The sequence below is a fragment of the Sciurus carolinensis genome, chromosome 19, assembly GCF_902686445.1.
Source record: "Sciurus carolinensis chromosome 19, mSciCar1.2, whole genome shotgun sequence".
Taxonomy (NCBI): Eukaryota; Metazoa; Chordata; class Mammalia; order Rodentia; family Sciuridae; genus Sciurus; species Sciurus carolinensis.
The window spans coordinates 26,403,006-26,426,215 of record NC_062231.1 but is presented as its reverse complement, the minus strand read 5'-3'; the positions used below and the strand labels follow the sequence as shown (position 1 = coordinate 26,426,215).

The 23,210-nt window shown below is 50.5% G+C and overlaps 1 protein-coding gene across 7 annotated transcripts in view; it reads left to right on the top strand.

The window, feature by feature from the left end:
- The first annotated feature begins 518 nt into the window (after positions 1-518).
- Gxylt2 (glucoside xylosyltransferase 2) overlaps positions 519-23,210 on the top strand; it is a 69,064-nt gene continuing 46,372 nt past the window's right edge. For all 7 annotated transcript variants that reach the window (XR_007106294.1, XM_047534999.1, XM_047535003.1 and 4 more), the window contains exons 1-2: positions 519-924; positions 19,360-19,552. Coding sequence is in view for 6 of the 7 variants with exons in the window: in XM_047534999.1 (XP_047390955.1) it covers positions 650-924; positions 19,360-19,552 (468 nt within the window). In the remaining variant the exon portion in view is untranslated. The remainder of the gene's footprint in view (positions 925-19,359; positions 19,553-23,210) is intronic.

The following is a 23,210-nucleotide window of genomic DNA, read 5'->3' as shown; positions in this document are numbered from 1 at the left end:
TCTGCAGATTGCTTAGGATCACCAAGCCAATAATGACAGTGTCTGATTTTAAATCTAGACATTGAAGTTCACTCTACCTTCTGCACACGAATCTAGAGTGATTTTGCCCAGCAGCTTTATTGGGCACCACCTTATGCCGAACCCTGCACTGGACAGACGGAACAGAAGTGTCCCTGCCTGGGCCCATGTGTGTATACATACAGAAGCGCACGTCTAGGTGAGAAAACGCGTGGGATAAGTGGATGAATGAGCGAATCACCGCGCCCAGAGCAAATCAGATGGAGGAGTGGAGGGAACTGGCGGGAGTCAGTGAATGAGCGAGTGGGTGAGCAGGCAATCAAGTAGCAGTAATGGGGTATCTCTAGCCTGCGCTACCTGAAGTTCCAGCGCTCAGCGGCTGGCGGTGGGCGGCCTGGCGGGCGGCTACTCCACACAGTACGGTAGGCGAGGGCCGCTCCTCCCGGAGCCCGCGCGCGCCTCCTCCCTCCCTGCTCTCCTCCTCCGCCGCCGCCGCCCGCCACCCGCCGACCTCCAGGACCCCAGCCCTCGGTAGACCGGCAGAGGAGACGGCCGCTGCGGAGCAGCGCTCGTCCCGCCGCCGCTGCCGCCGCCGGGCACGCAGCGATGCGCAGAGGGGCCGCACCGCACCATGAAGCTCCGCAGCAAGGCGGCGGCGCTGCTCCTGCTCGCGCTGGCCGCGCTGCTGCTGGCGCTGCTGTCCCTGCGCGCCGGCCGCGCCGAGCCCCCCGCGCCGCCCGGGCGCCCCGTGTCGGCCCCGCAGCGCCACCCTGCGCCGCTTCCCGCGCGCCCGCAGGGGTCCCGCGCCCTACCGGGGGCCCGCCCGCGTGCTCCGAGGCGCCGGCCCCCGCGTCCGCGCCCCCGAGCCGGCCGCCGGGGCGCCGCGAGCCTGGAGAAGTTGGCGAGGTGAGTCGTGGCAGCCCCAGAATCCCATCTGGGGACCGGTGTCTCGCTGCCTGCACCCGTGCCAAGTCCAAGGGAGGCTCTAGTCTAGAGGATCAGACTCCAAGTTGCCCCGCGCGCTGCCCGTTTCTAGTCCCTTCCCCTGCTGCAAGTGAAGAAGCACCTTGGTGGAGCCTTCCGGAGCCCAGGGCTGGCAGTGACCGACCTTTTGGAGAAGTGTTAGGGAAAGTGGTTTGTGTATTGCATTTTTAAACTGTCAGGGGAGAGCGGCCTTTTTTTTTTTTTTTTTTTTTTATCATTCTTGCAAACATGCGCCCTTTGTTTAATTTTTCAAAAGTCATCTCGAGACAAGAGTGCCTGATCTCATTCTCATGTTTCGCTGGAGCATTTATACCGAAAACTTAGATCTGATTGTGTCGAGGAGTTAGGTGTTTACCAGCGCATGGAGCCCGGTGCTTAGAACAAGGGAGGCATTCCACCTAGGTTTACTGAGTTGACTTCTTGGAGGAGAAGTGCGTGGCACAGGAAAGACAGGCTGGGTTGCTTATTCCTCCTCTTTCGGGCTCCAGACGGGTCAAAGGGCTCGGCAAAGAAAGCATCTTAACCTTTCACTTTATTGAAGTCCTCTTTCCCCACACGCTGGGCTTTTCATCGGAGCTTTTTATCTTTGGCTTTAGGGCTGCTGGAAACGCCCGCAGGTTGGGGATTTGCGTTCGTTCCCTTTGTTGTGGGGAGCTTTTTAACAACCCCCTGCCTTGTAGCCGGCTGTTTCCTCTGCTCTCCTCTGCTCTTCAGAGATGTTGTTTCTAACTGCCTTGCAACGTCCGCATTTGCTGGGCTCCTTAATTACTTGAAACGAGTTGAGGAATTCTTTTTGACCATAATGACTAAGTCTGTTTGGCGCTTTTACTGTAACTCAGAAGACACGAAACCTCAAAGGGAGCTGTGTCAGCTTTTGTTTGCTTCTGCCTCATAAGAAGTGTACAGATGGGCGCTGACAAGTTCCAGGAGGAAGAAGCCCTCCATCTATGGAATCACTTTTACAGTATCTACACTTTCCAAGTTCCAAACGTCTGAGTTCTTTAAAACAAGAATATCTGTTCGGAACTTGATAGGATTTTCTCTCCTGTAAACTGAGGCTTCTTAAGATAGATTGCATTTGGGTCTTACTGCAAGTTTACTATGATTTCTGAGTTTGAGAGACACCTCGTAAAACCATAAGAACTGACACCACTTAACACAGCTATGTGCAGAATCAAAAAGATGTGTAACTGTAATCTGTGCCGTAGCCCATTGATAGTGGATCTCAAACCTCTGCGGGGAGGGTGCTGTGGATGGAACCCAGGGCCCCACCAGTATTAAGCAAGAGGTCTACCTCCACACCTCAACTCCTCTCAGACCTTGGGGACCAAATGCATCAGCATCACCTGAAAACGTGTTAAAATGCAAATTCTCAGACCCCAGCCCAGCCCTTACCAAATCAGAAACGGTGCTAGTGGGGCCCAATAATCAGTGCTTTCAACATGCTCTGTTCTTGACACAGCGAAGCTGAAGAACCTGCTCTATGATGTGAGCGTTGACTTTAGCCCCATTTTAAAGGCAGGGACGTGTCTCATGTGGAGTAGCACTTTTTCCAGGGCTCCCAGGGAACAGGAGGTAGGCAGGATAAGGAGCCAGGCAGTCTGGGCTCAGAGCGAGCTCTTGCCTACTATGCTGACATCACACAACAGTCTTGCCTGCGATTCATGGTTTTATTGAGATTTTTCTAAAGAAACACTATTGCTTTTTGAACGATCTCATTCTTCAAGGTGTTGGGAACATGGGGGCAACATCTTCTTGTCTCTCTCTGAACAAATTGGCTCTGCCTAGGAGGAGATCATGAACGGAATCCAAATGGATGCTTTGGGGAAAGGGCATTTCCATGAGCAATGGCACCCTCGAAGCCATTTTTCTTGCGAACATATCTCTTAGATGATCATGGAAATCAGACCCAACACCACAGGAATAAAGAATGGAATTTACAAACTTGGAACAGATTAAAAAACAAAAAGCCACAGGAAGTCTCAGGCTCAAAGGCATAAACAGCTGACATTTTCTGGGACTTATTTATTGTTCTTTTTGTTTTTGTTTTTTTTGCTACCTCAACAGAAACTGTCACAGAAGATTCTGAAGCAGAAGGGGAGCAGGAGGACAGACATCTGTATGGACTCCTTTATTGCTTTCCTAATTTTGCCTGGGTTAAATTTTTGTGGTTTAGGAGGAATTTCATTTAGGGAGGGAAGAGAGAGCCTCGTGGTTTCAGAAAACGAGTGCTTTAATCTCCTTCTGTGGCCAGAAGCCAGAAGAGAGGGAGGCTATGTGATCTCATTTCTCCGGCCTGGGGAGGTCAGACTTGTGGCTGCTGTTAGCAGAAGGCCTGGAGCTGGAGGTGGCCCAGCCCACCACCTGCCGACCGCGTGGCCTGGGCAGCCTGGCCTCCCCAGGCCCCTCGCTAATGTGAAGTGCTGCCACGTCAGCAGGAAACAGCCCTCTCCTTTCACATCTTGTTTTCATTTTGAAGTTTCCAAGGACTTGCCTAGTTAGCAAGCCGACCCTACAATTTCATAACTGTTCATTTATATGCATCTATCCTGCGGTGGCCTCCTTCTCTAGAAATACAAAAGCAGGAGGCCAGGTCTGAGGTTTCAGGTCGAGGGTGGTGTCTGAAAATGGACACCACACTGGAAGTAGCAATCCCTGTGCCCAAGAGAAAGGGGGCCTTCCTTCTGTTTTGGTTGATGGGTGATTTATATCCGGCTAACTTCCAAAAAGGATTCCAGACAATATATAGTAAAACACACACATACAATGAGACCATTGGAAATGTTTTTCAAAAGAAAAGAAATCATAAAAAGGAGGGCGAATAAATACTTTTTGTAAAAGAAAAAAACTGAGGCCACTATAATTAGGAGGATTAAGTGTTAAATTTAGCTTTAAACTTCCTGGCAGCCATGTCAAAAAGGGAACCATCATAGGCTGCCTCATTTTCAATGAACGAGAAGAGGAAATGTTTATCAAGAGATTTTTTTTTCTCTTTTTGATGGAACTGAATTCTTAAATGAGAATTTTACTTAGGAATAGATTTTAGACTTTAGAAGACTATCTTTGCACCCAACTTCTGAAAACTCCTCTTTGAGCCTGTAAATGGGAAAAGAAGTGTAATTGAACTGGTAATCAGCACAGTACAAAAAAGAATATGACCTGGTGCGGTGGCACATGCCTGTCATTCCAGCAGCTCAGGAGACTGAGACAGGAGGATTTTGAGTTCAAAGCCAGCCTCAGCAATTTAGTGAGGCCCTAAGCAACTCCATGAGACCCTGTCTCTAAATAAAAGGGCCAGGGGTGCGCCTCAGTGGTTAATTGCCCCTGAGTTCAATCCCTGGTACCAAAAAAAAAAAAAAAAAGAGTATAGCATATGGAGCCCAGCAAATTGGGTTCTGGTCCCAAGCCATTGCACCTTACTTCCTTCATCTGTAAAATGAGCAGATGCAACCGAAAGTTTTCTCAGATTCCCTCCAGCGCTGACATTTGCTGGTCCTGCGATGAGATCATCAAATTGAGCAGCAACATCCCAACTCTGCTGGCCGCCTGGCCCTTTGTGCGGGCTCTTGCAAAATCAGTGTCTCATTTATTGGCTCCCTCCTAGCGCTCTCCCTGATTGCTCAACTTCAACCCCCTCCTGAACTTTATTCTTTTTCTTCTGCACTGGCCTGGACATTGCTGCTTTCACTTGAAGAACAGATTCCCAGGGAGGCTCCTGCCACCTCTAGGCCCTGTTATTCCTTTGTCCTTGTTCCAAGGTGGCACAGCAAATGTTGGCAGCACATACCCTCTGCCGGGCATCACTGTACAAGGGCGAGAGGAGTCGCTGCCCTTCCAGGGTTTGGGCTGAGGGTAGACAACCCAGAAACCCGTTAGTTGCAGTTGGCAGCCACCCCAGCTGGCCCACGGGAGGAAGTGTACGTCCTCGCTCATCAAGAGGCAGGTTTCCTGCGGTGCCCTTTGCCCTCTGCGCTGTCTTCCCAGAGGGCTCAAGCCTGAAAAAGGCCTCAGCAAACAGGGGTGAAGTTAGGGAGCAGAATGCCAAGTCTGTGGGCCTCTCCTGATTAACTGGCAGCCTCAAAAGCAGTTGCGGTCCCTGGGTCTGGAGCACCATCTGTGGTGTTATAGGGCTGCGAGGCGTTTTTTGTGATCCTCTTTGCTGATTGGTCCATGATTGGTCCTCTTTCACCCCCCCACCACACCCGCCCAATCAGGAAGTCTTTCTCAAAATATACGCCAGATACCAGCGCGTCTGCCCTTTCCAACCTGCCGCTGAGCCACTAGCCAGAGTCCTTTCCTACTTGGCCGGGTTGTCACCTCTGGTTTGCATGGTCTGTTCTCGGGCCCCCAGTGGTCCATTTCCATGCAGCTGCAGGGGTATCTTAAATGGGTGGGGCCAGAGCCGCTCACTTCGCTGGCTGAAGCCGAGCCACGACCCACTTTCTTCATGCCAAGACCACGATTCTGGTGTTCAGTGCTCTTTTGAGCCCAGCGTGATCTCAGCCCCACGCAGATCTCGGCCTCCTCCCTGCCACTCCCACTCGCTCCCTCCACTCAGGCCCCCTGGCATGCTCAGCTCTGCACTCCTTTCAGGTCCAAGTGCAAACGTTTCCTCCTGAGGGAAGTCCTCCCAGCCGCCCTGCTCCCTTACCCTGGCTTTTGTTTATCACCGTCTGTGTTATCTGGATATTGTATTGTTTTTCTCCTCCCCCTTCATGTGCACTTCATGCCTCATTAATCACTGTATCACTGGCACCTAGGAAGACATGACCTCAGAGAAGGTTCTCAATAAATACTTGCTGGATGAGCTAATGAACCTGGGCAGCACCCACCGAACCCCAGCTCTCCTCCAAGGCTTCTTGAGTTTCACATGCTTTAAAATTCAAAACAACCTCTTAGAAGAGCAGTGAGGATCTTCAGTAACAACATTAAAAGAGGCATTGTTTTCTTTTTCACAGATTTTTTTGAATCGTTTCACATTTACAGAAGAGTTGATAAAGTGCAGAGAAGTTCCATATTCCTCACACCCATTTCCTCCCTTATTAGTCTTGTTCCTGCAGGACACACTTGTTGCAACTGATGAACTAATATTGAGACTTTTTATCCATGTTTATTTACATATCCTTAGTTTCACCCAGTGTCCTTCCTGTCGCAGGATCCTATTCGGGAGGCCGCATTACACTCAGTTGTCACTATCTCATAGCCTCCTCTTGGCAATGACAGTTTCTCAGATTTATCTGTTTCTAATGACCTTGATATTTTTTGTTTTGGCTGGTTTTAGTTTTTTACTGTATATATTAAGGATCTTGGTCTCCCCCACCCCCTTGTTCTCAATACAGGATTGAACCGGGGTGGGGGTTTTTCTACCACTGAGTTACATCCCCAGTCCTTTTTTATTTAGAGACAGGGTCTGACTACGTTGCTGAGGCTGGCCTAAACTTGTGATCCTCCTACCTCGGCCTCTCCAGTCACTGGAACCATGCAGGTGCCCATAGCCAGCGACCTTGGTAGTTTTAAAGAGCCCTGTTCAGTTATTCCAGAGGACGCCTCACTATTGGAAGATGTCCGATGCTCTTTCCCCAGGATAATCCTGGGTTCTGGACCCTCAGGAGGGAAATGGGAGGTGAAGTGCGTCTTTTTCATATAATGTCAAAGGCGTGTACAGCGGCAGGCCGTGATGGCTGAGTTGGCCTTGGTCCCCTGCCTGAGGTAGTGTCTGTTCTCTTTCCCTTTTGCACCCTGTGCTCGGTGGAAGAGGTCGCTATGCCTGGCCCACACCTCGGAAGTGGGGAGTTCCGTTCCCCTCCTTGAGAGGTGAGGTTTACATAGATTACCTGAGAAGCCCAGCAGAATTTTCTCCGATCACCTTGTCTTTGGTTGGTTTAAAGGCCTGTAACTTGAAGGGGTAGAGGGTTGGGATCAGATTAGCTAACCGACTTAAGCTAAGCAGGCCCCCTCCCACAAGGGACCCCAGACTACCTGGGGAGCCTGGACTGGTAGACATTGTCATTGGCTCCTGACTCCTGCTCTCCCACCTTCCACTGGCTTGTTCATGGACTACCTCCTCAAGGGACGGACTAAGCCCTCGATGACATCTGGTACTTTCACAGGGTAACCTTTGTGTGTCCAAGACTAAGCCCATCAATCCAGCCATTTCTCCACAAAGCTATTGGTCCACAGGTGTCACATGACCTGGGCTGGCCAGGAAGGACTTACATTATTGGACAAAAGACTCTCTCTCCATCTGCTAGATATAACCTAGAAAATAGCCCCAGCTGGGACACTGATTCTGAGAGAACCTGTTCCAGGATGAAGGCTTTCCTTTGGGCAGTTGAGAAAGAAAAAAAATCATGGGTTCTTGGAGATGCCACAGAGCCCCAGAATCAACAAGTCCTAAGCTCGGCCCTACCTTGGATCCTTCTGTCACATGTGTTGGAGTTGAGGTTTCTGTTATTAGTATTCAAAGTCATCTTGCTGAACCAGATGGTTCCTTTAATGAAAATCTTGGGGCTGTTGATAGAGACAAAAGGAAATGGTTGCAGGACTTTGCAGGAAATGAGCATCCACCGCACCCTGGGTTGCCATTCGGTGCACTAGGCTCCATCCTGGTGGGCCAAGTTACAGCCTGTCTAGAGCTTTCCTTTTTTAAAAAAATTAGGGTCAGAGACCTAAAGGAGCAGCATAAGAGCTGACTGTTTCTAATGACCCACGTGAGAAGACGTGAAGCCCAGGGTCAGCACTGAGAGGACATGGAAACCAAGGTGAGGGAGCGTGAGGAGTCACACAGGGTCACACTGACCACCGGGGGTGGGTGGACTGACGTGGGGCCCAAAGGCAGCTCCCACCTCTCTTGACCTTTCCTGGATTCCAGGATCTAGTGACTTGCCCTGTTTTCTGAATCCGGTGTGACTTGAATCCTGTCAGACGGCACCAAGGAATCCTGACTAACCTTGATGCACACCATCTGCTCTTAGTGCCTCTTTTAAATTCAGTGAAGAGCGATCATGGTGGCTTTTCACCAGACACACTCACCAGTGACAGTTCGTGGAAGAAAACTGACATCACATTAGAATGCACTAGAAGAAACTAAGAAAAACATACATCTCATCACAACTTAAGAAATAACAGCAACAACAACGAAGCATGAGACTTGCTTTGAAGGTCAGAGTTCATCTTGTGTTCCTCCTGAATACTCTCCAGCATTTGATTTATTGCAGATTATGATATTCTGAAAACTGCTCCTGGAAAAAGAAGTTTCTGTCTCAATAGCTTATTGGAAATCCTTTACTTAATGACAGCAGAGAGTGACTTTGATGTGTTTAAAGGTTGCCCATCTCTTTCAGCAACATGCAAGGCTGTAACCTACTAGTAGAAAGTCAGTGTACAATTTAGAATCCGCGCTTCGCCTACGTAAAGGCCCCAGAGAACACTGATCCAAAATACCACCCCCTTTTGAGTTGCGAAGTTGAGGTCCAAAGAGGAAAAATAAAAACGTGGCCCAGGCAGCAGGGCCGGCTTGGGAGAGCCCCGCCCCGCTGCCTTGCTGGTGAGGAGCGGAACACCTGGGCGGCGACCCCAGGTGGCGTGGGGTGGCAGTTCTCAGCCCTGCTGGCCCGCCAGCCCCTGGAAGGGTGCGGGAGCGGTGCCAGGCGAGGGGCAGATGCAGGCAGCTCTCCCGGGAGGGGCGGCCGGGACTTCGGAGGCTGCCGGCTCCCGAGTGCGAGGGGGTCCGGTCCCATCCTGGGACTCACCCGTCCGCGGGGAGCCGGGCCCTCACTCGGGCTGGTCGCAGACCCTGGGTGCTGGCCACCTGGAGCTCTTTCCGTTTTAACCCTTACAGACCGCCTTTGGATTCAGCGCGTCCTTCGGTTCCTACGGTCGTGCGCCATGTGGATTCGCGCCATTCGTGTCGTCACGCATGTACACGGGGTCACGCTGCCCGGTCCACCGGCTCATACCCCTCCCTCATCTCCCTCTCCGTAATCCAGAGTCGCTCCGTTCTTCTCTCGGCCCCACGCCCAGTACGTATCGTCATCCACGTGTCAGGGAAAACGTTGGGCCTTGCTTTGGTGGGGTCGGCTTAGTTCACTTAGCATGATACCGATGCCTCCTCAAGGGCGGAGAACCGGCGCTTTCCATCCTGGAAAGGCAGGAGGGGCTGAGGCCGGGCTGGGAGTCCATCGCGTTCCGGGAACCCACCTGCAGGACTCGGTCACAGTGCTCCCCAGGTCTGAGTCCGGCTGGGTCCAGCCTTCGCTTTCCTGTTCTTCTTCCCACTTGGTGAGAATGTAAGGGTCGCCGTGTCTGACCACGGCCCCAAAGTCACAGGCCTCAGCGCTCAAGTGTCAGATTCCCACCCCCGACCCCGGGAAAATGGGTGAATGGAAACTGGGGTTTAAGTCAGAGAATTTTAAAGTGTACAGACACTACTCTGGCCTGCATCAAGTCAGAGCATGGACACTGAAAATAGCACGTGCCCCACCCCCTCTGGCCTGGTTTGGATGTGATTAGAACGAACTTAGGAAAAATGGAAACTTCTAGTGAATTTCAGCTTGATGTGCACCAACAGATAACAGGAACAACAATCAGCAATCATAACGGGGATGGTCACTAATACTTAGTGGTGGGTGAAAATACGCCGGGCACTGTGTGAAGCTGGTCACTGCGCCACCCCATCTGCTCGCCACAGCAACCTGACAGGTATGCACTGCCACGGATAGATGGGGACCTTTCAGTTGTGCATATGGAATCCCTTATGATCACATTGTGCCACTTACTCATGAGAGTGGATTTGCCAGCTCATAAAATTGATGCACCAAAGGAGGTAACATGCTGTCAGCTGCGTCCAGGATGTCTAAGCAGCCTGCCTCCATCTTTTGGCTCTGCCTCCTGTGTGGGCAGCACTCTCAGGCAGGGTTTCTCCACAAAAAGGTTCCCACAGGTCTGGGCCTGCATCCTGCTCCCTGAGTCACCCCTCAGGGGAACATCACTTCCAGCAAGGGTCCAGGGCTGCCTCTGTGGGCCTGTAGTGTGTCACAGGCATGTGCCCTCGCAGATGGCCACATCTGGGACATATGCCTACAACTGAGGGTGATGGACAGATGATTCTGCCTCCGAACCTCATGGACTGAGAATGGAAGAGCAGCAAGTTCTGCAAGTGGATGCTGGTGAGAAACACTAAGAAGCAGACAGCCGATACAATCAACATGCCCATTTTACAGATGGGAAAGTTGAGGACTATAGACAGTTAAAGTGTTTGCCTAAGATGGACAGCCAATGATTAACCTAGAATTTGAAACCAAGTCCATGTGCTGGGGAGAGCAAAATTGCTGATGACCATGCCGTACTTGGAAACAGATCTCAAAATCTGAACTGTTTGATTATCTCCTAGAATCCCTTTGGAAAAGATGTCTGATAAAATCATTTTTTTTTTCTAATTGAACGTTATTCACACTTGTAAAGAGAATAAAGAGATTATAAAAATTATCCCACTTCAGTTTTTGTAAAGACCTCATATATATTTATATGTCTACATACACACCCTCACATTTATTTGGGATTTCTGCACGACAGTATACCAAAATGGTAACAGTGGTCATATAGTTGGAATTATGGGTGTCTCCCCCTTTGCTTATCTGTATTTTAATTTTTTTCTGTGATAAAAATATATTACTTGTATAAGGTACGAAATAACTAGAAGTACATAAATCATCATCGTAGTTAAGAAGTGTTTTGGAGAGAGGATGGAAGTGAGTTGGGGAGATCAGTTTTCTTCTCTTTTCCCTCGAAGTTCTCATTCCTCTGAGCCCACTTTAGGCAGTGAGATAGAAACGCCCATCTGACCGTTAACCCCATCTGACTCTTCTCCCTCGCAGGTCGATGGTCACCCGTTTCAAACTAGCCCTGCTGGTCCACATCTCACAACCTCAACACCATCGCAGTGTAACAGGCAGAGGGAGACGGAGAAACAGCCTCCCAGTGGCCGGACAACTCAGGAATCCCAGGCACATCATAGGATTCAGAGGGAAATAGAGCCCAGGAGAAGGGCCTCAGCGGGGCGAAGGGTTGGAGGAGGCCATGGCGGGAGTGGCACTGGAGAAGGGACATGGAGAGCGGGAGCCCTGGAGAGAGGCTTTGCGCCCCCACAGAGGCCGCTCTCCACTCACTCACGTGTGACCCCAAATACAGGCTCCTGGCCTCAGAACTATCTGAGTGATCAGATTTGGGAAGGTCTCGGCAGATGCAGTTGGATAAGGGTCTCAGGGTGAAAGCCCCCTAGATGTGGGGTGGCCCCTGATGACCAATGTCCTAATGAGAAGCGGACAGGGCCGAGAGACCTGTGGAGAGGAAGGCCAGGTGGAGGAGGAGGCGGGTGGGGGGCGAGCCATGAGCCAGGGCGCTCCAGGAAGGGCTGGGGCCCGGGGCCAAGGCCGGGAAGGAAAGGGGGATTTTTCTCTAGAGCTTTCCAGAGAGGCATGGCCCTCCTGATGCCTTGATTTTAGCCTCCTGAACTGAGGGAGATCAATTTCTGTTGTGTTATCAAAAAAAAAAAAAAAAGACCTCTTCAGTCCAGAGCCCCAGATTTGAGTCCTTGCTGTGACACTTATAATCGTAAGCCATTGTGTGTGTGATATCTAAAAGCAACCCCACCCACCCACACTCAGTTACCAACTTCAGACATCGGCACCTACTGTGAATGCAACCTAGACTTTGTTTAGGAACACAGCCACGTTTCAGATATCATGAAACAAATTAAATATGTTCTATTAATAATTAAAAAGCATTTATCAAATACTTTTATTAAGCGCCCCCATGGCAGGTTTTTGGCACACTGCTGACACTCATATTATACCGTGACTTCAAGGCAAAGGTTAGCTTTTGTGTCTGTCTTAAAAGATTAATGATACTTGATTTAACTCCAAACCACGGGTCATTAAAAGTGATTTAACAGCGAGCAAAGTCCTCGGTGTCGTGTCTGGGTTCCCAGCGAGGGATCAAATCACAGCTTTGGTGGGGAAACTTTTTGTTAGTTGATTCATGCCTTCTAAGGGCTGTGGTGTGCAAGGAACTTTATTGGTGACTCCTGCTGCCAGCCCTTGAGGTGGTCGTAGCTGCCCGTCCTTCCAGGGACTGTACTGAGGTGCCCATCTCCTCAGCTGCTGCTTTGGCGTCCCGTGCAGACCTCCGCCTTAACGTAGCCACTGGTCTCATCTTGCAAGAGTCCTTGCGACAGGAAGCCTCTCTAATGCGTTGTTCCCTTAAGCAAGCACACTGTTCTACTGTCCCCCTCAGAGGTCAGCATCTCCCGGGAAAAGGTTGCGGCCGTCCAGTTTGGGGCTGTATTTTAAAGAAATGTGATTTTTCCATCCAGCTTCACCTGCGGGCCGGTATCACAGCCCCAAGCCCACCTGAGTTAATTTAGCTTGTCAGTGGCGGGGAAGCGCCAAGAAGAGGGTCCGAGAAGAGCCAATTACTCGCTTTAATAATTCAGGGTGTTTTGCATTAATAGGCTACAAAGTAAATAGCACTGCACATAAATGCTGTATTTCATTATTTAGACACTCCAGAAATTGAAGCTTAATTAAGTCCCACGCTGGAGACTGTTGAGTGCTTCAGGAGCTGTTTGTCTCAGGTAGCACCGAGGGGGAGCCTGGGGGCCGCTTCCCTGCTGAGCCACCTCGGGGGTGGTGGGGATGGCTCTCATCCGAGCTGGGCAGGGCTGCAGCCAGGACAAACTGGCTTGCCCTCCAGCTCTCCCATTCCCACAAGGATCCCCGATTCTTACAATGCCACTCGCTACCATTTCCTATGCTAATTTTTTTAAAACAAAACCTATATATGTTATAAACCTAAGGGCATTTCTTTATTTAATAATAGCAATGTTACAATGTAGTTCCAACATTCTTTAAAGGTATGCAGTCCCATGATTCTTCAGTCTCATCACCACTGGCTAATTTCACAGCATTTTTATCACCCCACAAAGGAACCCTCTCCCCATGAGGCAGTCACTTCCCATTTGCCCCTGCTCTTCATTCCTGATAACCACTAACGTGCTCCTTGTCCACAGGGCTTTTCCTGTTCTGACTTTTTACGTATGTGGAATCATAAAACATGCAACCTGTTGCTTTTTCACAAGTTTCCATTTTCCCAGGTTCGTCAAGTTGTAGCATACATCAGTACATCATTCCTTTTCATTGTCAAGTAACATTCCACTGCTTGATATACCCTGCCTGATACATCTCTATCCACTAATTGATGGACATTTAGATTGGGCTTCTTTGTAACTAAATTATGTTAATATGAATAGTTGTGGACAAAATGTTGTGTGGGCATAGGTTTTCAGTTCTCATAGTAAAGTTGCTGGGCTTTCAGGAGCTGCTTAGGTGTTTTCCCAAGGGGCTGTGCCGTTCTCAATCCCAACAGCTGTGTTCAAGCGTTCTAGTTTCTCCACATCCTGAGCGCATTTACTTTTTTTTTTTTTTTTAAAGAAACAACATCAGTGCCAGAAATTGTCAGTAATAACAAAAATAGAAGGTTATTGTTGGGCCAAACGCTGAGAAAAATAAACACCGTTGTTCATGTCTAGCTTGGAACTCTCGCTGCTGAGGTTCTGCACTAGAGCTCAGTCCTTCCAACTGAAATGGGATCGGTGTTCAACACACATTAGCACCAAACTGAGACTGTCTCACAGATGTGGCTGAAAATGAGTTACTGTGACTCAGTGTTACTTGGTGCAGCACGTGACTGCCGGCACCCCTGGGGAATCCGAGGTACGGGGGCGTGGTTGGCACAAGCCATTTTCTCTGGTCTCGGTAGTCAGCTCCGGACCACACTACGGGTCACTCAGGTGGCTGGGTGGCGTTCCTTAGGCTTTTTATTTGGTTCGTCATGGTCCAGTATATTCCTAGAAAGCTCTGGAATAAATGTAAGAAGCTCTCAACGTTGCTCTTTTCTTAATAGGATAGTGAATACTTGCCCAGCAATTCTGTTTCTAGGAATGCAATCCAAGGAAATAATGCAAAAGAAGGAAAAATCCATTAGCCCACAGTTTAGGAAGAGATTTTTTTAAATAACAGAATAATTGGAAACAATGAACAAAAGGGAAATGATAAGTTATGGTGATTTGGTTGCATGGAATAGTAGTTGCCAATGAAATGCTCCTTATAAAGACTTAAAAAGTAACCAAAGAATCGAGTCAACAGAGTAGGATGCAAAATTTTGCAAACACTCTTAGTGCAGCTATTAAAAAATATGTATCCATTTGAATAAACACCAGAATTTATTTAACAGGCTAAAAGCAAAGTTTTATGGGACAAGAATTTTTCTTCATTTACCAACTTTAATATTTAAATATGTAATGTTTTATGTTGTTTTTGTTTGGTTGGTTGGTTTTTTTGTTTTTGTTTTGTTTTTTTGGTACCAGGGATTAAACCCAGGGGTGCTTAACCACTGAGCCACATCCCCAGACCCCTCCCCCTTTTGTATTTATTTATAGACAGGGTCTCACTGCGTTGCTTAGGACCTCACTAAACTGCTAATGCTGACTTTGAATTTGTGATCCTCCTGCCTCAGCCTCCAGAGCCACTAGGATTACAAATGCATGCCACCACAACCAGCTGTTTTATGTTTTTATTTGAAATGTACATTGTACCTGTTATTCGAGTCTTTTTTCTAAAGATGGAAAGTTTTGTTTATATTGTTTTCTGCATTGAATGTAAGTATTTGATATGAGTTACAGTGAAACAATATGTTTTCAGCTGATGTGGAAGGAAATTAACAAGAACCATGATGGAAAATAAAATCAAGTACACTTTTGTTAAAAGTGAATACAGCAGGAAAGTGGTCAGGGAAGCTCCCTGTGCCTTCCTGAAGATCTTCCATGGACAAGGAGAGAGTCATGCAAAGAACCAGAAAGAGCATTCTAGGCTGGAGCCCCATCTGTGTTTGAACACAGCACTGGGTGTCCCAGGTGGAAAGAGTCAGGAAAGGGCGGTGGGCGTGGAGGCTTAGGAGGCTGAAGTCCTGGAGTGGTGAAGGAGCGGGTGGGACGGTCCCGGAGCCAGACGCCCCTCCAGCCAGCTGGCAGAGGGCTTCTCCCCAGGACAGGCCGCACACCTGGGGTGGCGCCGAGGAGCAAGGGCCCCTGCCTCAGCTGGACGCGGGCAGACAGCCCTGATGGCAGGGTGGTGTCCCCACAAGGCAGCCAGGACAAGATGGAGGCAGGAGGTGCAGGGAGTCCCCGAGAAGCTGAGGACAGAGCCGGTGCTCCTGAGGCGGCGGCAAGGGTGGGGAGAGGAGGGGAGGGGAGGGGATAGGAGAGGAGAGGAGAGGAGGGGAGGGGAGGGGAGGTCAGGGCCTGCCTGCGGCCCCACCCGGGATGTTGAGCAGCTCGGCGCCCCCCTAAAGCCGAGGAAGGGAAGCCTGGGTTCACAAACCCTGCCGAGGGTTCCAAGGCGAGTCTTAGGTGACACCCGGGACTTCTGATCCAGCACAAAACTGGCAGAGTAGGAGGAGCTGGTCAGGGTGGTAGCAGGGAGCGGGGAAGGGGGTCCCGTGGGCCTTTCAGGGGCTGAGCCAGTGACTGGCAGAGCCGCCTTGCTCTGGGACAGCTCAGACCTCGGCTACTCATTTCAAACTGGCCTCCGTGGAAGGGACTTTCGGGCTTCATGCCTGCCCTGTGGGGGCCACGGTCAGGCAGTGCCAGCAGAGACCTGCCCTGCGGCCTTTGGGCTCCGCGTGCTACCTGCACTAAGCCATCGTGGTGGCCAACGTGGGGAGCATCAGCTCCATTCTCAGCAAGCTCCTGCCCGCAAGCCTCCACGCCAGTCCCCTTTCATAAAGCGTGAGTGAGAGGGGGTCACAGCCCTGTCCCCACCGAGCTCAGGGAGTCAGGGGTTAAGAAGGCCCAGGTTCTAGACTGAACTCGTCTGGAGGAGCCTCGGGGACATAAGAGCTGGCGAAGGCACGCCCTTGCGGCGCCCTTGAACTTTATTACTCACGTGACCGCAGGCCACCAGTGCTCGTTGCAGGAACCTGAGGTGTTTAATGTGACCTGGGAGGGTGCAGAGTGTGGCCAGCACAGGGCCATTAGATCCCAGTCGCTGACACTTGAGTGGGCACCAGGGGGGCTTTTCTTCTTTCCCTTTTAACACCTGTCACCAGACTCCGAGAAGGATGCCCTGCGGGTCCTTGCTTTCCACACGGTGCAGGCCCAAACTCCTGGGGGCTGAAGAAGAACAGGCGGTGGCTTGGTGTGCAGCAGGGGGTGCAAGCTTGGGGCGTGTGCACTCGCGGGCACGTGCTGGGGTGGAAGCCTGCAGGCTTTTCTCAGTGGGGAAAAAAATATTCTTCCAATAGTTTGGGTGACACAAAAAGTAGAGATAACAAATTGAATTCATTTGTATCCAGATCTCAGCTTAAGTAAAATATTTAGTCCCCAGAAAAAAAACTTACCACCCTCCATTTGATGGTTTTCATTCTCAGGCTATTTTACTTCGTGTATCATCTGTAAAAAAAAAAAAAAAAAAATGCAGTGCTCTTTGGCCAGTTTTTAAGCTTCATGGAAACCCCTCCCCCCCCCCCCACCGTCCTCCCACAAGCTGCTCTTTTCCTCTTTGCCCGTATGTTGGGATATGCCCTTCAGCTTGTTCCTTTCACTGCTGTATATTATTCCATACTTCAGACGTGTCAGGTGCACTCACAAGTCTCTGCATGGACAGCAACGTTTACTCTGGTTTCTCATTCTCATAAATGGGGCTGCGGTGAATGTTCCTGCAGGAGACTCGTGTAGATGTGCGTACTTCCCAGGGTCTGTGCGTGGGCGTGAATCTGCCATCTCTGCACCTGCGGACAATTGCAAACTGCTCTCCCAAGGGTTGGCCACCTTCGCTCTCCCAGTCACAGCTCCATGCAGTCAGGGTTTTTTTGCGTCAGTCTAGAAATAAAACTCCTTGTTGTGTGAATTCGTACTTCCCCAATTACTATGTTAAGGCTCGTTATTCACACAGCCTGTAAAGGTGACCGGGGTGTCTGGGGCAGGGACTGTTTGTGATTAGGACAGTGAAGTGATGGGATTTATTGGTAGTACCTCAGTTTTCATCTTGAGGTGCTAGGGATGGAACCCAGGAAGCTTGGCAGGAGCTTCACCTTGACCTTCACTCCCAGACCCATAGGTGGTACCTCTGAATCACAGTGGGGCTGCCAGTGGGCAAAACTCACAGCAGGCGTCCACGTGAATCCCTCTAGTGGCCCGCCTCAGCTGCTGTCGAGACTGCGGTGGTTTGAACTGACTGATTTTAGTTCGTCATCCACAGCCTGCCCGCCCCATCATGTCACTTAAGGGGGAGCTGGTTTTGATAGGGGTCATAAAAGCCCCCATGAAGCCTCGGAAGGAATGGCAGGCAAGTCCTGCAGGTGGACCCCTCGGGTTTGCCAGGCTCGCCAGATGTGGCTGAGCTCTGGCGCCTCCTCTGCCTGGGCTCCCGTCCGGGTGATGATGCTCAAGGCTCACGCCTGGCCTCCTCCACACCACGGGCAGACCTCCCTGTCGGGGGCGCCTCTGCTGACTGGCGCCCGGGCCTCCCTGGCTCCAAGCGCTTGCCCCTCTACCCGCTTGGCCTGTCCCTTCCTTCTGTCTCTCCCTCACCCTGTGGAGAAAGCAGCTTTGTTTCGTTCACTCTTCTAGAATGACGCCCGGCACGCAGCCGGTTTTAGTAGACTTGTTGGTCGGTGAGTGGCTGCAGCTCGTGAGAGGGGGAGGTGTGCATTTCAGAGGGAACAGAGGAGACCCCTGTGTCAGTCCTGGGGGCAGCATGGGCTGGGACCGCAAGAGTCCCGGGACACAAGTCCAGCCGTGCCGGGACTGTGAACGGCCACGTCCAGGCTGGGTGGGGCGTGGGGGGCAGAGGCAAGAGACACGCGCAGGAGCCAGCAGCAGCAGCCGGACTCCACCCTGAAGGCCCAGGTGAGCCCTGGCATGATTTTAATCAAGGAAGAAATACACTGCATTTTAGAACGCCACCACTCTGGCACCAATAAGGAGAACATGTGGGTGAGGGTCAGAGATCAGACTGGAGGCCCGTGGGCCACCAAGAGGGCTGTCAGAGTGACCCAGGTGACAGAAGACAGTGGCCGTATCAGGTAATGGCAGGAGGATGACGAGAAGTGGACAATTTCCAAAGACACCAGCTTTCCCGTGATCCCCAAAGTAAATAGGATCCAAGTAACTGGCCACATCTGGCCAGGCTCCTACTAAGCATGCTCCTAAGTAATCAGAGCAGAGAGCTTTCCAAGTGCTCCACCCACATCTTCAGCTTTCCTCCTGGTGAAAGAAATCTGGAGCGAGCCTGCTGTTATCCTGCAGAGCGGTGAATAATGGAGCAGCGTGCGGATTGAACTCGGAGTTTTTGGAAGGAAGACAGTGTTTGGCATACAGGTTCCCTGGTCTCCACATCTTCTGTGCAAATAAATTAGTTTCATTTGTCTCAGGACACCTATTCCAGGCCAGCTTCTTCCAGCTCGCCTGCAAATGTTCCTCAGTGGTGTGTTTGAGGCTTGGCTCCGTCCCCTTGTCTGGAACAAATCTTTTATTACTAGGAAATAGCTGGAAGATGACGGTGGGCTCGGACCTGCCCCCTCCCAGCTGTTGGCTCCGCATTTGATACCTTGCTGGTCTGCGGGCTGACTACCCCTCTGCGCCTGCTTCTCATTACTGTGGGCTTCACGCTGCGAGCCGCATGCCGAGCCCACCACCTCACCCACCTCTGGCCAGACTGTTAGGATTAGCACCTGTTTCTTCAGGGTCTCCGAGGTGCGACGGGCGGGGTGGGAGGCACACATGTCCTTGTCTTTGCTCACCTCCCCGACTCACGCCGGGTCCCTGTGGGGCGGTGTCATGCATTCCAGCTCAACCTAAAGCCCTCCAGATGATGGGAAGATCGTGTTGCTTCTTTCACGTGGGAAAGCCACAACCCACCCTCCTCCCGTTCGAGCTGCATTCAAATCTGATTTCCACGGCCTGTGCAAGTGGGGCCACAGCCCCGTGTCAGCTGTCGGAGTTTAGCAATGCTATTTCCAAACATGGGCCAGTAGGCAGCCAGCAGGCACTAGACAGCTGAGTGCTGGCAGCAAGAACCCCAGACACCTACAGCAATCCAAACGGTGACTCATCCTGCTATTGCCAGGATAAGTATGGGAATAAATGGCGTTTTTTTTCTAAGCAGGAAGAATTGTCAAAATGCTTATCACTTTATGAAATATAACAGATTGTGCCTGTTCTGTTTGAAGTGTTCCAACCATTCATTGGCAATTTTTTTTAAAAGTTTAGTTACAGCTTTAACTTGTTTTTCTTCTTTGTAGAAGGCCTGGAGAACCCAGGAGTTTCCATGTTGTTCTGCCGCCTGAGCTCTGGATCCACCTGGCTGTGGTGGCCTGTGGCAATCGGCTGGAGGAGACGCTGGTCATGCTCAAATCAGCTGTGCTTTTTAGCCACCGGAAGATCCAGTTTCACATCTTTACTGAGGACTCTCTGAAGCCTGAGTTTGATAAGCAGGTGAATTTGCAAAAATTGTGGCGTAACATTTACCACGGGCACAGACTGCATTGCAGGACTGGCTTATTACTGTTCTTAAATGTGGAACGTGGATGTTGTTGAACTTGGATGCAGTTTGTAGCTGCATGCTCAGGTGCATGACCTTGAACCCTTGATTCTGACCTACTGTCCTCAGGTACAACATGGGGATGATTACACCCACCCCGGGGCAGACACGGTGAGGATTAAATGAGATGAGGCACTTAAGGCGCTGGGCACGGGCTCCATCCTTCTTGCAGTTATCAGCATCGTCCTCGTCTGGAGGTCAGAGTTTATGTTTTTGTATTTATGTGTGTGTTTCAAACAAGTTACACATGCTCACTGAAATCAATTCAAGTAGTGCAGATGATAGACTAAACCTGGAAGCGCTCACCGCCTTCACCGTCCCGTGGGAATGTCAGAGTCAGCAGTCTGAAGTGGGTCTCCATGTTTTTATCATCTACAGGTGTCTGTGTCTGTGTTCCCACATATAGACACGCGTGCCCCATCATACACACATATCTGTGGATGTCTGGACTTAAAAGTGTTTCTTTTATACAATCAGAATTATACTCTGGGTGTCATAGACTGTGGCTTTTTCTTTGTTTTTGTTTTTGTTTTTTTTTTGCACTGGGGATTAAATCCAGGTGCACTTAACCACTGAACCATATCTCTAGCCCTTTTTATTTTTTATTTTGAGAAAGAGTCTTAAGTTGCTGAGGCTGGCCTTGAACTTGTGATCCTCCTGCCTCAGACTCCCGAGTTGCTGGGATGACAGGCGTGTGCCACTGTGCCTGTCTGGGGAGTGCTTTCCCACACTTAAATCCCTGCCCGCGGCCTGGCGCCCTGTCAGGACTCCGGCATCCTCGCCTCAGCCTTTCTGGTGGTGACATAGCATTTCGTCATCTGGCTGGGTCACCGTGTCTTGGGCTCTTCTCAGTCTGACTTTTTAGCAGTGCCTAAGAAGAGCTCTGGAAAGGCCTCTTCCCTAGTGGAGGTGTGTGCCTGACCTTGGCAAGCCAAGTTTTGTTTTCCTTGAAGGTTCCTAGGGGTGAGCTCTTGAGTGCTGGCAGAGAGAGGACCTGCTGTGTTTTGTTTCTATGGACTTGAGTCAACAGGGCTGTGTCCTGTCACCAGGCGAGCCACGCTAATGGGAAACACCAAAGCAGCATGCTTGGCAGAGAAAGGCTAACAACAGGGAGAGAGAGCTAGAAAACATGCTATATTTTCTAAAGAAAATAAAATCACCAAGACATCTTCTCCAAGAGGAGTCAGGGGAAACAATAGTCCAAGGACTTTGGAATTGATTGGAGGAATGCCTTGGAAAAGACCTGAGTCAGGGAAAAGGGGATGAGAATGGCTGAAACACTCCTAGTTAACTGCTCGAAAGCTTCAGCATAAGGGAAACAATAATGGTAATAGAGAGCAAATGCCAAGAGCTTATGACTTCTGACTTCATCTCATTTAATCCTCCTCTACCCCTCTTCAGAAGGTACCTCTCATGTCTCCTATCTAAGTCAGTTTTCCATCACTGTAGTGAAATACCTGAGCCTGGGTAACTTTATAAAGAAAAGAGGTATATTTGGCTCTCATAGTTCTGGAGGTGCAAGGGTGTGGCACCAGCACCAATCTGGCCCTGGTAAGGATTTCATGGCAGATGTCACCGCCATGACAGGAGCATGTGGGAAGATAGGAGGCCACAAAGAAGCCAGGTATAGTCAGGCTTGCTCTTTTATAACAAATCTTTTGGAAGACCTAACTCAGGAGTCCCATGAGAACTACCTTGCTCCCTTTCACAGGCATGTCCCCAGTGACCTAAGGACCTCACACTAGGCCCCACATCTAAACATCACCACACCCAGGACCAAGTTCCTGACATGAACTCTTGGGGCAAAGACTCTAACCATATCCACATAATAACATCCCCATTTTACAGACTAAGATAATTGAGGCTCAGAGAGTTGAAATGATTTGCATTACAGGTGTCAGGTCACGTTTACTGGCTCAACCTTCCATGGAATTAGACATTATGTCATACTACTTCCTGAACTAGTAGACAGACGTCTCAAATTCAAAACTCAGTCCCACTATTTACTTGTGTGATCTTGGCAAGTCTTTGGCCTCTGCAAGCCTAGGTCTCCCCATCTCCAACTTGGGGATGGTCGGGTTGACGAAGGGGTCATTGCCCTGGCCTTCTCCCACAGGGTCAGTCCCTGCTACTTAGGTCTGGGTGGAAGTGGACAGTGGCCGTTCAGAGATACAGCTGTGTGCATGTGGCATCCAGGGTTCCTGGGGAGCCCCTGAAGGAAAGAGGCTGGAGACCTGGGTGCATGTCTTCCACTCCCTCAGTTTGACAGGGACAGGTATCCTCACACACTGAGTGTGGCATGCTCTAACATTGAGCCACACCCGCAGCCCTTTCCTCCTTTTATTTAGAGACAGGACCTCGGTAAGTTGCTGAGGCTGGCTTTGGACTTATGATCCTCCTGCCTCAGCCTCCCAAGTCCCCAGGATGAGAGGTGAGGTCACTACACCTGACCCTTCCACATACTCTTAACTGTCTATATGCAGTCACAGGCCCATCCAACTGTGGGGGCTGAGGATCGCTTCTATGCAAGAATGGAGGAAAACTGACAGTAGACAACTTCTAGACTAGGCTTCTGCATATCCATCCCATAAGTGTCATTCAGTATGCACTGTGTTTGGAGCTGGGCAAGGGGTGGAGTAGACGGAAGTGCAGACTTGGACTTCACTAGGATAAGGGAAGGATGATGGGCATGACCTCACCTGTGTGGCCAATGGCTCATTCCAGAGAACCCCCTAGTCTCAGTACTCGGTGTCCTTCCCTATGGTCCTAGAATCGGCCTGTGTGACAGTTGCATAGGACAGAAGTGATGTGGGTCACTTCTGAAGTGAGATTGCAAAAGGCTCTTCGCTTTCCATTTGTGCTGGGCAAAGCCAGCACGGCAGCAGAGGTGTGCCCTGAAGCTCATGTGAGGAGCAAGGGCCCCTGGCCAGCACTCGTGAGGGGCGCTCATCAAGGCCGCAGACAGCCATAGCCCCTGACCTCATGAGAGACCGTCAGCCAGAACTACCCACCCACAGACTCCTGACCCTAAGAAACCATTTGAGGTGCTAAAAGTGTGTGGTCTTAAGTCTCAGGTTTGGGGGTGATTTGCTGTAAGGCAATAGCGATACCTTCTACACACACGTGCACACACACATATGCACACAGACACATTCAGAGTCACACACAGGTAGATAGGGCAGGCCAAGCAACGCTGTGTGAGAACCGAGTTCAGGGAGAGGACACACCTCCTGCCTGGCTCTTTGCTGGGAGGTCTGTCCTGGAACCCAGTCACCGTGCTGGAGGAACCCAAAGAGCCCATACCGAGACTGTCTGGAAGGCCACATGGAGAGGGACTGAGCCCCAGCCCACAGCCAGCCTCACCCACCAGGCAAGTGAGTGTGTGAGCTTCAGACAGTTCCAGCCCCTGCCTCAGACATGGCACTTGCCTAGCGTCCGTGGAGTCCTGGTCTCAATCCCACTATCACAAAAGGAGAATTTAAGAAGATGCACAGATGGCACCTGGGCATGTGGGAGAACGCTCAACATCACATGTCCTTAGGAATTGCAGCT